Source organism: Pterocles gutturalis, unplaced genomic scaffold (assembly GCF_000699245.1).
Source record: "Pterocles gutturalis isolate BGI_N339 unplaced genomic scaffold, ASM69924v1 scaffold6739, whole genome shotgun sequence".
NCBI lineage: Eukaryota > Metazoa > Chordata > Aves > Pterocliformes > Pteroclidae > Pterocles > Pterocles gutturalis.
In genome coordinates, this window is record NW_010128041.1 from 19801 (window position 1) to 37782 (window position 17982).

Below are 17982 nucleotides of genomic sequence, written 5' to 3' on the forward strand. Positions count from 1 at the left end.
TGCTGCTAAGGAAAACACTCCAGTCATCCTAAGGGAGAGGACAGTGGGGGATGCTCTGCCCAGCTCAAGTGATGCACTAAGCCAGTGGCTAACATCCTTCTCACAGTACTGTTTTTCGAGAAATTAACGTACACTCTTCTTCCTGGTAGATATTTGAAATTAAAAATAGCTCTACCAAACATTAATTCAGGACACCTGTCTTTTAAGAATCCCCATATAAGCGTTACACATTTGACATATACAGAGAAGAGCGAATTGCCAGCCCAGCAAATGTATCTTGAGATGTAAAAAGTCAAACTGAGTTCTCTCTCTCATATGTCATCAGCATGTCTGCAGGGCAAATTATACCTTCAGTGACATCTGTGCAAATCCATTTTTTTCAGTGGATGAGGTATAGCAGTGATTGATTGAGATTTAACAACTCTGTAATTAACACACAAGAAAAGACAGAATTCAGGTCCTCCTCTCTCAGCCTATGAAACTCTAACAGAGAAAATGCAGCAAGGACAATAAGAAATACCAAAATGAGGTCACCCCTATTCAGAAACCTGCCCTTACACATTTGCATTAACTGTATCATCTGAAACAAAACTATCACACAAAACAGCTATTCAAAGGCTCTGGTTCAGCACATTCAATTACCTTGTAGAGAAGAGGAAAGTCAAAAACATGAAGCTCATCTGAATGGAAAATACTGAAAGAGAAACAAGGTAAAATTAGACTTACATCACAGAAGTAAAGATCACTTAAATCTCTGCAATTGCCGTGTACACGCTTTTTGCCCCCCTACAACAGGTCAGAAGCTAGGCTGGACCAAGTCTATCCAGAGAAATCCAATGACAGTCAACCGTTAAAGACAATCACGTCTGGAAGAACAATACCTATCATTGCCTCTAAGAAAGCTAGAGCTAATACCACGGCTCCCCGCAGAGCTGGGGGAAAAGCCCTGTGACCCGCACAGATCTTTCTGGGGTGTTTGTAGGTTATGGAGGAAGAGCTCTTACTTCCAGCAGAATCTGGGGTGGGTCCTCTCCCTTCTCCTTGCAAAACTTGTGCAACTGCAATAAGGCTCGTGTGTCCCAGAGGGAAGTGCAAGCCAAGACAAAACATTTGATTTTGAACCCACTTTACAAGTGGGCAATGCAGCAAGAACATTAGTATCACCAGTGACATTTTCCACTCTCTTACACATACATTTCCTAGGTTGTATAAATGTCACCTCAGCATGCACTTCATCCTTCCTTCATGAACTAAGGAAGCAATCCATTCCTCCTGAATTACAACTTTACAGCAACTAAGTACATTAATTTAATATGCACAGAAGAAAAACCCTTAATACATATAATTCTGTCAAGCAATAAGCATGCATTGCTACCAATTATCCCTCGTGCATATTTTGCTGTGGCTAGAATATTAACATAAAAATTACATGAAAACATTACTCAGCAGAATAATAAATGCAGTTTCTTCTCAAACTCCTTGTATTAATTTCACATCCTGGTATAACACAACACACACATCCAGCCAACACATCCAATGGAGGGACAGAAACTTTTTCTCGTGTACGTGTGCATAACCATCTCCACAAGTTCCTTGGTTTTTTGTTTTATAAATATTTTAGAAAAAAAATAAATTGTCTAACATTCCAAGTAGATTCAATGCTTACATTAATACTCTAAGAAACTCCAGTTATGCACTCTGGTAATGAAAATGTATATATAATGATTTTCAATGTATTGCACTGCAAGTGGTATATATAATTACACACAGCACAAACACAGACTTGTCTTGCAGGGAAATAAAAGAAAGGACAAGAAAGGCACTGGAAGCAACCACTCTGCATCAACTGTTCCAGGAAGAACATGCCTTTTTAACTACAAAAGAACTTTTTTTTTTTTCAAAGTAGTGGTCATCAATAACATAAAATTACTTCGAGTTTCTCTGCATGTTAAGTCAGAGTTGAGACTTTCCATATCCCTCTTTTTTGCTGACAACTCTGCACTGATTTAAATGCACCTGGGATCTGGTCCTTCTCAAGTACCTATGCAAACAAGTATTTCCTCCATTTTGAGAAAAAGCTCCTTAGATTGGATTCCTTCTCTGCTTTCAGAATAAAGTATTTATACACTACCAGTTATAATTCCATGTAGTATTTTACACACATACAGTGTGTTTCATAATCCAAAAAACTGCCACAATGAGGACTGAATAGGAACTAACCCACTAAGGGCAGGGGCAAATTTCAAAATGCTGACTTCAGTGGAGGTTGGATTTATAGAAGATATATTATTTTTATTAGACAGAAACATGTGCACATACACAGACTTCAAGGTAGGTGATGCATTGATTTCTTGAAAGCTAACAGTTTTAGAGTGTATGAGATGTGATTTATACCGCAGTATACTGCAGTTACCTCTCCACCAAGCAAATTGAAACTCCTGTCTCTGGACAGACGGAAGCGAGACAGGAATTCCCTGCTGGGAGAGGAGACAGTGCCTGTATACCTCTGCCTTTCCCTGGGAGGTAGTGATCTGCAAGTGTATTTTTAACTGATGGCAAGGATACCAGCAGTCTGTTCTCATGTGTATGTTATTTAAGGCTGAATGACTAGAGTGCTTCTAAAACAAACTCTGCAAGAAATGCATTCATCCACAGAAATATATCAACACATTCAAACTCCCAACTAGTTTCTAGGTTTATAATCCAGTAAGGAAAAACTAGCTAAATGTTACAACAGTGCTTTTGAGTAACAGCTCAAACCCAAATCTTTCCTTTCTGTTTGGAATACAACATCTGTGCATTTATGGTTGTTTAATAACAAAGAAGCCAAAACAGAATGATCATAAACACTTGGAAGGTAATACCGTGCCCTTTGGGAAAGGGAGGACCACTGAGCAATCTCAGGCATGCCTGAAGAGCAAGGTTCGTCCTTCTCCAAGTGCTTACTCAATCCCCCAAAAGCATCCAGCCCCTAGGAAGTCTGGTAATCCGGTTTACTAGATGTGTTAAAAGTACAGTTCTAGCCCCATGCCAGTATTGCCCATGCCCCACCCTTTCCAGTACATCCAGCTCACTACACACCTGCAACACGGATAAAAGAGATGCTTTAGGACTGAACTTACTTATGAGCACCACTATAATCAAGCTAAATTTATCAAGGTCAATATTTGGATTGGCGAAAGTATCGCAGAACGTTGTGTAGATGATCATCAGGAGCACGCAGCTGCTGATAGCGCCAAATGGAGGCTTCTTCCTTTCAAGCCAGTCCTTGATGTATCTTCGGACAATCTGAAACACAGAAACCAACAGGTTGCCTCTTTTCAAAGATGCAAGGAGCCAAGTTGGGCATCACAAAGTGAATCTGACAGCGGAAAGACACAAAGAGAAGAGAGTAATTTGGATGACGGCCACAGTGGATTTCAAAGCTTCCCTGCCACACAACTCTTCTTCTGGGGAATTTAACATTTGTAGTGCAACTTCCACTGGGCGTCCATAATGAGAGTATATTTTCAAGTACATTCAAATCCATCCTTAATCATGCCAAATGTTCTTTGCTAGCTGTCACTGAGACATGCCCATTAAGCCTCCCCAAAGTTTATCTCCTCTGCTGATACTAATGGATGTATGTAATTATCACAGTCCCCTTTGCATCAACAGACAATTCCAAGTGCAACTTTGGGAATCTTAAAAATCTGACATCTTCAGGAATTTCATGACGGTAGATAATCGAAAGTGATCCATGGAACATTTTAATATTTAAATAGCTAGCGATGCACCAGAAGTTTTTAATTAAATTATAACTCAAGCTTGAAAAGCAAAAGTGCATGTGTTGTGGGAGTTTAAATAATTCAGACTCTGAATATCTAGAGTTTTTGTAAATCCAAAGACAAATGCCATTTGCACGCTTTTAGAATACCAGAATTAACACATGAAAACAAGGAAACCTACTGTACTTGGTGGAACTTTTGCACTTTTAGGAAATGGAATCTGAAGTTGTTTTTCAATAATTTTTTTAGAAAAAACTACAGATTTTAAAATAACTTCAGCTCTCAAATTATGCCAAATACTACAGGACTAAGCCTCCACAGATACAATGCGTCTTACTTCAGCCCTGTCTGGGGAGTCACTTTTATTTTTTCTCTTTACTTTATAGGGTTCAAAAAAACCTTTTTAAAGCTTTTATCATGCAGCTGTGACTTGTGTTAATTTTTCAGCAATCACATTATCTTGCCTAATTTCTCCTGAGACCGCCCGATGTTCTCTGTTACCATGCTCTTTCAAAAATAATAGCACAAGATCCTGAAACACTTCTACCAGAAGGCTCTAAAGGTGTCTCATTACTTTCCCGTAGCAGTATCGTTAACAAACATCACCACTACCAGTTTGGTAATACAGACCATTTCAGAGGTATTCAAGATTAATATCAAAGCATCACCACCAGTGCTGCCACAGGACCTTTCCACACGCTAACTGCCAAAGCTGCTGGACTGCACCCACAGTCATGCACGTGCCAGATGTTAAAGAGAGAAAACAACTCGGACTATACAGCCCAACTTAAGAAAGAGTGGGCAACGGAGCTCCTTCAGCCGGCTCCTTATGTGCCACCGGGCAGGAATAAACCACTGCACTGGCGCAAGAGAGGCAGGAGAGCTGGGTGAAGACACTTACTGTGCAGACATCAAATGGGAAGACCAGTCTAGTCTAATCTGAGCAGAGTTGGGACTCTGTAACTATCAGAAGCAAAAAGCAAAGATCTTCACCTCGAAACTGAGTGTTTTCTAAGCAAGTTTAAAAAAAATCTATTATTCCCTAAATTAAGGTCACACTGGGGAAAAAGACAGGCTACTTAAACCACCTGTTTATTTACGGTCCTTCCACCAGACTGATACTGAAAGCAACAAGATGTTGAAAAAGAAAAGCGATGGTTAATTATGCCACAGAACAACTCATACTGGAAGTATTTATTACAAAAACTATAACCTTGTGTCTGTACAAGGTAAACTTATAACATACAGGACAACAATAACTTTATACACATACTTAACACAGACTGACATGTAAGAGAGAAAAAATGCTTTAAAAACAAAACTGCAAGCAGAACTTCTTCAAAATCTTCAGCTGGCTGGTATCTTCTTTAAATATCCACTTCTATCAAGTCTGGAATTATTGTGAATCAACAACCATAAATACCAGTATGGCTTCTCACTGCACATTGTATTTTTAAAAAATGACAGTCGGACCCTGAAGAAATAAATTGTGGCTGCAGGAAAGCATATAATCAACCCTGTGTCATGCTAAATGTATGCTGTAAAAACACGGAATCCCATACAGTTTATCTTCTCACAAGGTTCAAGAAGATCTCTAATTTCCGAGGTTGATTCAGCCAATGATCACTGATTCAAGGTAATCTGAATTCTTGTACAACTTAAGACGGGAAAAAATATAACCCTACAGGTATCTGTAAAAGCTCGACTAGATTTTTCACAGAGAAGCTCATGTCAGCTGATTCATTTTGACTGAAAAACAATCCATTTGTTACTTATTCATGCCCTGCAGAGTTGTTTCAGGACAAAGATGCTTTGAAAGCCTTTCAATTCTTAACCCAATTCTATAACTTTCCAGGGTAAACATAGGACTTAAAAAAGCAAAGATTTGTAGTGAAATAGCGATAAATCCCACAAATACAATAAAGACGACACACAATAAAGTACCAAGCCAGCCAGCAAACCTTGTTGTTCTGTGGTGCCAGCACACTATGACAGGACATCTAATACAGGGTGAAAAGCCACGAGCAACAAAGATGGAAATGATTCTTTATTTTAATAAAGAAACTCATAGGTAATTCAGAGTCTGGACAGAGATATTAAGTTTAATTTGTCTGCAAACACCGCAAAAGCTAACACAATCATTTTTGCACGTTATGGCCTGTACTAAGAACGCCAGACTTGGGCACCATACGGGAATGTCACTTCTTAGCAGAAATGACAAAGTCCAGTGTTTTCAAGGACGTACCAGTCCAAGGGGTGAGAAGGGAGGGACAAGCACCGGAGGATGCTTGCACTGATACTCCTGTGAAAAGATGAACTTACAGTCTGGGGTAGAAATGTGAATGACTGACACACAAAATAGATGCATCAGACTGCCACACTGATGGAAAACTGCAAAAGAGAGTGCTCTTCAGGTGCCATCATTACACAAGTCCTAGCAAAAGTAAGGGAATTCCCCACATTAAAAAAAAAAAAAACCCCACCCACACCAACAGTTAAAAACAACATCTTTGTGGGGAAGTAGAGAAACATAAAAGCATTTTAAAACATACTTTACAGGGGGAAATGCTCCAGGATGCTGCAATGTTGCAGAGAATGCACGCACAATTTTTTAAGGTACAAATCTCAAGGTACAAAGGCCTTGAAACCCATATCCCTGCTGAGACTCCTGCAGAAATACTTCCATAAGGAGGGCTTTGGGGTCTCTGGTCCTGTGGTAGTAATCCCATTAGGCACGATGAACTGCACCGATTCTTGTGCAGATTTAAATGCCGCCTCAAAGACCAGGGAATTCCTGATGGCTGACATGGAGGTTGCACCTGAAAGAAGGGTGCACAGTGAATCCTTCCCTCAAACTGTGGTTTAGGGGAGAACAGAGAGAAAAAGAAGCAAAACTTTGCAGTAGGTGATATTTTATAAATGACCTGCGTGATGAGAGATGCTCCTAAACCCACAGAAAAGTTAGATGATAAAGGAGCATCAAAGTGTCCATCAGGCAACTACCTCCCGGTGACTGTGTCCTGGCAATATCCAAAGGTTTTTGGAAAGGCATCAGCTCAAATTTGCTTCAAAACACAGTTCCAGGCTCAAACTTTCCTCTTGGCCAGGATTTAATTTTTAACAACAAAGGAATGTAATTACACATGAATTAACAGGCGTGTCCCCATTTCAATTTAGTTCTTCTACCAGAACGGTTACATCCCGGGTATTTTACCTCCAGACTGCTCCGTATCCTGCCGTAACCTCCTTGTCTGAACACCAGCCTCCCCAAGCAAACGGGCTAACTGCTCGTGTGCTTTATTCACTTACCGGCTCCTGTACAAAGACACACGATCTCTCTTCCAGGAGAGCAGGTAAATAATGCTAATAATGCTAATCTGTTATAAAACCATACATGAAAACACCTGGGCTTTACCATTTCAACAAAGAAACACAAGTCATTTTTTCCTTGTGTTGAAACACGCAAGGAAACAAGCTGAAAGTATGTTGGATTATCACAATACCTAAATGCAGCAGTTACCTTATTTGCTTTGTATGCTATAGAAAAACAATTCACTTATCTTATTGTACCTTCCTAACAGCCAAGAGAAATCTGCCAGTAAAATACAGCTAGATCGTTTCCACCTGCCTGCTCCAGTGCTGGACATAGAAGATAAAAAATGCAATAAACAATGTAATTCATTAATGTTCATTATTAATTGAACTAAATAGGGCAAGGAGCTTCTCCCCACGCCCCAAATGTCAGAGTAATTTCTGAACATTTGTAATACAGTACATCTTTTAAAAATTATCGTATGGAATAATTTCTGACATGTGTAATACAGTACATCTTTTAAAAATTATCTAGATCTTAATTTATTTTTAGACCTAAGAAGTGGAAAAAAAAAATGACAGGGGAAATGGTGGTCACTTTTGCTGTTTCCATTATACACATAGGAGTATCTCTTGGTATTTACATCATTACACAAAGTAGTTATACACATAGGAATACCTCTTGGTATTTACATCATTACACAAAGTAGATTTTCTCTTTATTCTACCAACAATTTGGGACTGTTTTAATCTTTAGCAGAATTTACAATGTTTTTACTGCACTTCTGCTCCTCTTGTTTACCATGGATTGGTATGTACTTCAAAATACCTGGACAAAACACCTGGGCTTTACCATTTCAACAAAGAAACACAAGTCATTTTTTCCTTGTGTTGAAACACGCAAGGAAACAAGCTGAAAGTATGTTGGATTATCACAATACCTAAATGCAGCAGTTACCTTATTTGCTTTGTCTTTTAAGGTATCATTTAAAATCATTTAAAGTTAGTAATTTTTAACTAATATTATTACTACTCATAGCAACAGACCTTTGCAATGAACTCTGCAATGCAAAATTTTCTTTTGAAAAGCTTTGAGTCAGGCTAGATATCTGCAACAGTTCATTAACTTCTCAATATCCCTTCTTATACAGCGATGGCAGAGCAAGAGAGAAGACTGCATGGAATATTGGGAACTACTTCAGCGAAGCTTGGAAGACATGAAAGGGGGAATAATTAGAAAAGAAAGCGAACTAAGATGACAGGGACTCTGAAAAACAGTAGAAAGGGTCAGATACTGGGAGATTATGCAGGTTGTAGTAACGACACAAATAAGATGCAACATCCTCCCTCCTGTAACATAGCCACCCTCCATATACCCAAGGTCTGCATCTCAGCTCAAATCCACAGACCCTTTTCCAAAGCAGAGCTCATATCACATCAGGACAGGGTCTGGCTTAACATTTTGTAGGGACTCTACCTGTACCAAGGTACGCATCCTCATCTGTTCCTGTATATAAAGTCCTATAAAGTCCTGAACTTCGTAGTGGTTCATCCACTGTTCCACACCTTCTAGGACACCAACAAACGTCAAATCTGTCCTTATTTTACAGAGTGTATAATCTAATATTTCTTTTATGAACATGGGATGGAAAAAACCCCAACCCCAAGCCATTCTTGTAATCTGTGGGGGGAAAAACAAAAAATCTTTTTCACAAGCGTTGTGTTCTCTTTCCTCAGTTTACCAAACTCCCCTAAAAGCGATCTTCCTCCATTACGTCCGTCAGGTTGCTCCCAAGTTCCTGGCACATACAAGCTTTATAAAACCCACGAGGCCTTTTTGAAAATGAACTTTCCCATTTTGGGGTAATTTACAACTGTTGCTTTAAAACAGGTGCAATATGGCAAAAATGTAAAGGGAGTCTGTAGCAGGGGTACATCTTTTCTTCATATTCGGCATTTCTGTGGAGACCAGGGTCTGCTCCCAGTCTGAGCCAAGCACCAGCAGGGAGCGGGCTGTGGGCTGAATGCTCTTTATCTGCCAGCTCAGTTTTCTGCAACAAGCTTCCAGAAGCGCTCATCTCCCAGGGTACCACTCCTCCTCCCCACAGCTCCCTGGGAGTTTGAAGAGAAAGTAGGGCTACTTCCATGTGGATTTAAGTTACAAGAACAAAAGGATCTGACACTGTTCCCTTTTTATACCAGTTTCTTTAACCATTGTTCCCCACCACCATCACCACTATAAACAAACATCAGGCTCAGGTTAATAACATCTTCTGTTCCCTAACATCAGCCACCTACCTTTCCCTTTCAACTTCTTATTCTTAAAAAATAAATGCATTGCTAAGCTTTTTAGTTTTAATTTCACTGACAACTTGTATTGCAACACCCTTTTAAAGTTGTGTTTAGAAGCACACCTCCCAAATGCTGGGAGGGTTCCTCTGGAACATTTTGGGCAATGATGCAGAAGGCATTTAAAATCCTTTACTTGTAGGACATCAAGATTTTTTTGTGTGACTAGATTCAGCAAGGATTTCTGTACAACTGAATTTTATAGATTTGGGAAGAAGAACTACTTAGAATCATAACATTAATTTTAGCTTTAGTTAAGGTCTGTTTAATGTGAAGTGCCCACTTTACGCTGGCAGACAAATTACCAATGAGGCAACTAGAGAATGCATGAATGATAATGTACAGACAAGCTTTTTATTATTTATTCATAGAAAACAGTGGGTTTTGGTGTGCTCCTTTGAAAAATGTTCAAACTAGTAGAATATAATGAAAGCACAGTGAAAATTCTATTTCATTAACATTTAATCATAAATCGCTCTTTAATATAAAACATAAAATAAAAGTCTGTCATAAGCACTTAGGTGTAGAGAATGGTGAAAGTCTGCAAAAAGGGGAAAGGAAATATTGCAGTGGTTTTCACTGTTACTGTTGTCTGTCACTTCAGAACAAAAAAATAAGCAAAGAAACAACAGTCTTCAGCCAAACCTCGCAACTAGTCGTGAAGAAACTGCCTAGAGATTTCGCAAAACCTTACGTTTTGCTGGCTAAAAGTATTACTGACACCTATAGACAAGAAAACAATTATTTTAGCAAAATCACAACAGCTCAGGAGCAGCAATCTTCATCACAACTCTGCCACCCAGCAAAAAAATAATCAGAATAATCAAGCTACCAGAGCAAATTCAAAAATCTTTCCCACGAAGTATCTACTACCATGTTTATTGTAAAAGAAGTATCCTCAAACTCCCCATAGAGATATACAAGAGTGGTGCGCAAACGAGCTCCTGCACACTCCAGATCTCCCAGAACATTAGATCTTTATAAAATACTATAGGTTATGTCTCTTTTCAAGACCTCATGTCAGAGAGATCTTATTCTTTACTCAATAAATAAAAATGCAATATTACACTGTCAATACTGTTTTGAATAACATCATATTGTCAATTAGGAAAACACACCTGTAGACACAGAGGACACCGACCACTACGGTTTTTAGGTTTAGACAACCTGCACATCTCTGACAAAGAACGGAGCGATTCTCCTTATTGCAGACCATCTACCAGGAACTGCTATCTGTAAACCTCGGTGCCTTTCCCATAACATGGTATCTTCCTCCTCCTCTAACAGTTCTTTTTCTGCCCAACAAATGGCAGACACCACCTGAGCAGAGGCTGGACCTGCAGCCCCTTACACACCTCATTGCTGTGTTTGACTCCTGACAACGGCCGCCTTGCCACACACTGAAAAATTGTTCGAGAAACAGTAGAAAATAAGCATCAATTAAACTATTGCAACATCTTTCCCCCAGCCATCATTAAAAATTCTGACAAGTCAGCCAAGCAACCAAAACTCTTGATACATTTTGCCATAAAGCAAATAAAAAAACCCCAAATAAAACAAATCTACAAGCACCTTCTCATCTAGTTTGCTGCTATCCCAGGGGCTGCTCAAGCAGCCAGCTCTGCAGCCTGCTCGGGAAACGAGCACTTAGGCAACACAGGTTTTCCCAGAGGCGAGATTTTTTTAAAGGAAAATAAACCCCTTGGAGAATGCTTCCTTTAAGCAGCCTCCTCTGTTTTACACTGATGTGGATCGAGCGTAAAGCCTCTGTTGATCACAGCAGTTAGGATGGCTGAAGAAAAGCAATCCTTCCAGCAGGCAGGCTCCAAGCTCTTTTTTCTTCCCCCCCAAGCTCTTTGCCACCAGGTAATCTGAGCAGGCATTCTTCCACTAACTTTTCTGCTGAACAGTATGACTGTGCGTGGCAAGGAATTCACACTGCGGGCATGAAATGATAAATCAGAAGTAATTGCTGAAATAGTCACTCACGAATTGTGGGCCATTACCTCATAATGCATCTGGAATCCCAGAGCGAGCACCCGTGACCCACAGAGCAATATAGGGTCGCTGCGCCGCATGCTGTGCGACTGGTCAGTAACCAGTGAGCAGTGGGCTACCAACTACATGCAAAAGCTCCCATTGAATTCAGAGCAGATCCGTGCCACCTCTGGGTGAAGGGCAAGCAGACCTATCACCGTATGTCTTGGTGTCAGTCCTTTTCTTACTTATTATTTTCCCCTGATTACTGCATGTTATTTCCAAATATCCCCCTTCAAAACTGGCTTCTATTCCTACCTGGGCGGGTTGGTTTACCTCTGTACAGTTCTACCTAATCAAGACAATAAACATAAACTACTCTTGGCATTTTTGATCTGCAGCTATCCTTAGCATTTTCTCTCTTCCACATCCTCTGAACAGATATAATCAAGTGCAATAACTTTAGAGGAATGGGAGCTATTTCTGTTACCATTCGTTTCCAGAAACTGCTTCAAACACTTGTAGAAGAGAATCATACTATTTCTTGTTGAAGTGTATTTACAAAAACCAAACTCTTAAATATTAATTTGCGTCTGAGTTACAGCAGCTTTAAGATTCTTTACTTTTTTTCTTTCAGTCTTTATCAGAACTCCTAAATCACATCTGTTCTCAGTTAAGTCTTATCACAATTCTGATTCTGAACATAGGATCATCCACAGCACTTATTTCGTATGCTTACTGCTCTGTTCATGTTACTTAGCCTTACTATTTGGCACAGCCTGAAAACCCCAAACTCCACTCATGAAACAATTTCTTGTAACATCTTTCCAAAGTACCATGCCATCACATATATACAGATGAAAGCCCTCTTGAAATTTTGCAATCACTTTGTCTAGCCATCTACCACCACCTTCCGACTTCTCATATTGCAGTACAGATTACAGCTACTCCATCTATCACTCTAGGTTGCTTTATTCCTAGACCTACTGCCATGCTGTTTGGTTCCTAGATATTTCCAGCTAAGGCTTCCAACTAACAGCTTCCAGGTTTTGGACCTTTCCGGACCAGAACACTCAAGTACTTTTGCTTGTGCACTTTTGTCAGAGACTTAATCTATTTTGACAAGATAAGAATACAATAGCAGGTAGGTTCATCAGCAACCCTTTGTGGTCCTAATTAATGAGGAGGTTCTTAGGGATTTAACTCAAAGCATGTGAGCAATTCACTAACCTTCAGGGACACAGAGGTTATGTCCATTTTCCACATGGTATGGCTACGTCCGGGTTACACAGGTACTGATGCTGGTGGCTACCGTCGTGCTTATCATGCCCATCTTCCTATTAGACTTTAATGGGGGTTTTTTGACCATGTAAGAAACAAACTTCACTAGGACTTTGGTAAGCTACAGTACATTCCCATTTTGAAACATCCAATTACAGTCTGATACAAGACTGATTCGCTGTTCTACACCGCACCAGCAATGACAGACACTCTTAGCCTCGTCCAGTGTTCAGACTCCACCCTCATTTGCCTACATTTTAACTGTGCTTTCCACTTCAAAGTCTGCTTTAGGCTGACAAAATTCAGAAAGTTCCAGCTGAACCCAGAGCTAAACTGGATTACAGAATCAGCACAGTACTTCTTGGGAATGAACTGCAAATCCTGATGATATTCCCTTCGTGCATGCTGGATGCCTGAGAACAACAAATATTTACAAATATGTAAGAATTGGGCTTTGGGTGTTTTGGTTTGGTGTCTAAGAATAGTGGACACTTCTGACAACTTTTGGTCTTAAAACAGCAATTTCCCACCATGATGTGGAAGAAAAAAAAAATAACATTAATATCTGTGAAAAAACAGATACTAAAGAGACAAGTGTCACAGAAAATCTTATATTGCAATTAGTATATTTACATTCAGTGAAATATTTCAATCATATGCCATGAAAAATAAAGCCTTGTGTTTCAATATGAACAATGAGTAAGAAATTAAATACTGAGCAGCTGCTCATGCCATGAACACCCTCCATCCAGTGTAACAAATGATGGAGGAGCCACACAGAAAAAATTGTTTGCAATTGTTTAATTAAAACCCTTATTGTAAGGCACATGCAAAATGGCTCAAGCAGCCTTCATTTTATTATTTCTTAATTTCTGACTGCTTAGCCCTTATATATTTTTTAATGTCGAGGATTTTTTAATTCCTGTAATTAGTAGTAGATCCTGCACAGGGAGAACTTCCTTCATCATCCAGGCAAAGGGCATGTGACAAAAGGACTGTATAGTATTCTCAAAGCTCATTTGTATGGGGCTGGAATTTCTCACAGTCTGGGCTGCCATTTTTCCCACTTTATGTTCACAAACTCCCTTCTCGATATGCAGTAGCGTATGTTTGTGGTAGTGAGGGACAGATGCTCAATCTCAACAAAGATCAATGTGGCTCCAGGGAGCACTGTAGCATCTTTTCTCTGATATTAGACTTCACTATCCTGAGGCTGTTCGTATGTGGTAGCTTACCAGGATGCCAGTCTGTCTTTAAGATAGCTCTCTTTATCTTATTTTTTTAAATAAGAATGTATATTTAAAAGACATACCTGTCCAATAATAAGGGGGACTACAACAGTCATAAACAGCTGCGAGAATATGGATGTAAAAGGCACAGAGGAGGATGATCCAAGCTGCAAAATAAAAATATACCATTAATATTGCACTTTTTCTTAGCATCTGCAAATTTCATAATAGAAATCACACATTAATACACACTTCATTTTATACATAAAAACTTGTAAGTATGTGCACACGTTTAATTGTTAAGTCCCAATAAAGCATTTGGTATTTCACAATAACAAAACTGAAACAAACTCTGGTTGATTATTTTATAACCTAAGCTAATAGTTCCATCAATATTCATTTAATCAAAACCCTGCTAGACATATATACAAAGTAAATCATACAACCATTTGTAGGATGATTGTCTAAAAGACAGGAAGGGAATCCTCCTAACTAAGCTGTTAGCTCAACTACCCTTACCATTTATATTAAGCAACAAATATGGGTGTAGTGATTCCAGTAAATAAATAAATACTGAAGACATTCACATGTTTTATTTCAATTATTTTAAAAAGAGCTCTATTGGAAGTATACAACTATTCTTTTCACTAAGACAACCAAACAGTGACAGGCTTAGTCTTCAAATAGGCAATCCTTAGTTACAACTGTAGATGCTAAAAGTATTTTTTTTAAGATGCAGGTAGAAAAGGTGAACCAAACACACTCAGTGGGATTTTTGTAACCTACTTCAGAATGCTCAGAAAAATATTCACATTCTGATTGGGCGTGTTTTATGCCAGGTCATTGAAAAGTTTCATTTAATGTAATTTAACATATCTTTAACAGCAACAGAATATGCATTAAGAAGTATACAGTAAGAAGACTGAAATAGCACTGCCAGAGCTTCAACAGACAACCATCTGCTTCATGACAAGGGTAAATAACATAACACCAAGGATTTCACAGATCCACATTATTTTATATTTTGCACTTCATTTTAAAGATCCTCAAAACCACAACAGAATTCAGAATCTTTTCAGCTCCATCTGCACAATGCTGATTTCCTAAAGCATTCTCACATACATCATTCCTATAAGCTATGCTCAGACTGCATTATACTTTTGACATTTATCTTCCTTTCAAATCTACCCACAGGTATGACAGACAAGGTGATCATACCACCTAGTCACTTCCTACAACTCTGTCTAGAAAAATCAACATACAGCCATAAAAATGGGTTTGGCATACAACCAGATTCTTTAGACATTCAAAGAACAGAAAAATCAGAAATTTCACATGCTGAAGTATTTTACTTTATTCAGAAATGTACAACTGCAACCTTTACCTACAGAAAACACTCTGATGAGAAAGCGCCAATTACACCACTTTTGCAGTGGTTTGTGTGTGTATTCCTAAAGCGCCGCTTTGGGAAATGCCATTTGTATGTGCACTGCTTGGGAAACCGGTGTACACACCTGCGGGGCTGTCTGCATGCGAGCTGAGCTCTTGGTGCACACAGATGGCACCAGAACCGGGAAACGGCATGAAATGGAACTTCTGACCCTAGGAAATCATGGGACTTTTGGGTGTGGCTTGGCCAGCTTAGAGTTTAAGAGAGTGGGACATGAAGACAGCTGGAGGGGAGCTGAAGATGGTGTCATCACCGAGACTTCTGGTCTGCAAGTAGGGTGCAAGTGAGAGCATCAAGATTAAGGAGCCTAAATTTCCACGGAGGCAAGAGGGAGAAGCAAGGGCTTGCAGGGCAAGATCCAGATCACCCTCAGAAGTACCTGAAGTAGTACCGCTACTCCGTTCCCAGAGGGCTCTGCATGATTCCCTGCAGAAAGTGGAGCATCAAAACTCCATCATGCCACTCATGGTCTCTCTGTTTTAATTCTTGTAAGGAGCTTCTGAAATTTTAAAAGGTTTAGTTTTTCAAACTGTATTTGGACTTATTCTTTGCTACGTGCTGAGGAGTTAAAAGCATTACTTACTGTGTACTCCAGGAAGATTTTTCAAGTGAAAGTGAAGATTTTTAAACTTTAAAATCTGCCTGGGTCACAGAGGAATGAATCTAACTGAGCAGTCCGCATGCCAGGACCCTCTGCGTAGCTTCACAAAACTATGACACTTTGGCAGTGGCTCCTGTGCATTTCTACAAAAACATTGATTGGACTTCTCTTACTACTTTAAAGTTTTATGCTCAGTGGATGTATGATCAGTTCCTAAATCAGGAATTAAAAACTGTTCAACAATGCAACACAATGCTGAAAAAGGCAGCCACTCAAACAGCAATAGTTTTGCCAGCTTTCTCAATATTACTTCAAAAGTAGCATCTTCAAGCTGTTGTGGATTCTTAAGCACTCCATACATATATGGATATGTTTTGGTTTGGGGGGAATTTGTTTGGGGTTTTTTTGTGGGGGGTTGTTTGTTTGGGGTTGGGTTTTGGGTTTGGGGTTTTTTTTATAAACTGAATTATAGGCGGTGTGCTGGGATGCTAAACCAACTTACCTAGGAGAAGTAAAATTTTATTCAAAGAAACAATTTTTTACAACAGGGTATGGTTCTCCACCTTGTCAACATCACCCCACCCATTCAGGCTCATCTCACTGTCCTCTGGACCAGCAAAAGGCTACCACAGACGTTTCAGGTAACCATCTCACCCTAACTACATTTTAAATGAAAGAGAAATCCACAGATCAGTCCAAAAAGTCAAAATGAATAAATAAATAACTTATTCACTAACCCTCTCCTTTTGCCCAGAGGAAGTGAGTTCTTCAACTACATCTGCTTTTTAGGGAAAAAACTCTCTTTCTTGTAGAAAAAGTCAAGTTGTTCTGCTTCTAATATGAGTCCTCTCTTCCACAGTCCTATGATGACACTATTTTTGATCCTGTTCCAGTTGCACAGCTGAGACTTGTATTCATCTGCCAACCTCCAGCACCTTCATTAGATTCTACAGAACAGCACAGAACTAGCTTTTTTTCTTGGTTCCTCAAGAGGTCCTGACACTGCTACACCACACTGCGGCACAGGGGTTCAGAGCAGTGTGTTTGCCAGGCTCTGCCCCTCTTCCAATGGTATTAGCCTTCCCTCTCCTACCTATGACACTGACATTACTTCTTCAAACAGACTTCCGAACTTTGTTTCCCTTCCATATACTATGACAGTAACTCCAGTGGACTGGTTTTTATCAGAACCTATCTATTAGACAACAAGTCTATAAACTCTTATATTATCTTAATCTTAAATCTATTCCCAGAGAAAGACAAAGAAGATAAAGGCTGAAGAAAAGAGAAGGCAGGAACTTCTCAATCACACAGAAGAAAAAGACTTTTTAATCCAGCCTCTGGGCGTACAGTGGGTAACCATGAGGAATCACAAATGCTAAAGGACCCACACCTAACAGATGCGTAACTTGCCCAGGGCTATGTTTGGTACCATGTTAATCGAACCTTCCTACACATTTAGAAATGCAAATATTCTGTCTGAATGGATAAATATGATTTTGTTCAGGTTTTAGTTGGATCAAGCCAAGTTCTGTACTCAATATGCTGTCATGAAACAAAATTTTCAAAAAAACACCTAGATGATTTACACCCCACCAAAACTAGCATTATGCTAAAGTGTCTGATCATATTTGGCTGCCCTCCTTGTTATAATAATCTCTGTGCCTAAAGATGAACCTTTCTTCACAGGCAAACAAACTAGAAGTAGTACTGTAGGAACAGGTGTAAAAACATTGAACTATTGATTCATAGCTGTAAAAAAAATCTGATTGGAATATCTTATGGAAGATGAAATGCATCATTTAATGAAAAAGCTATCAAAAATTTTCACACCAGCATATTTGTCTATGCTTATTTTAGAACATTTTTTTTAAACAGGAGTTTGATGTTGTAAAGTGATCATTATATGTTACTCTGGATAACAGCATTTCAGCCAGAGGTGTATTGATTAGCCAGATCTATTTGAATAGACTCTCTATTCAAAAAAAGACCCTAAAAATTCTTTCTTAGGGAAAG

The 17982-nt window shown here is 39.2% G+C and overlaps 1 protein-coding gene across 1 annotated transcript in view; it reads right to left on the minus strand.

Annotated features, from left to right (window-relative positions):
• The window catches only part of LOC104466142 (sodium/bile acid cotransporter 7-like), a 56903-nt gene that overhangs the window by 19799 nt on the left and 19122 nt on the right, over positions 1–17982 (minus strand). Inside the window, exons 3-5 of the mRNA XM_010079473.1 lie at positions 13999–14082; positions 3123–3288; positions 643–694 (exon numbers count right to left, since the gene is read on the minus strand). Coding sequence (XP_010077775.1) covers positions 643–694; positions 3123–3288; positions 13999–14082 — 302 coding nt within the window. The remainder of the gene's footprint in view (positions 1–642; positions 695–3122; positions 3289–13998; positions 14083–17982) is intronic.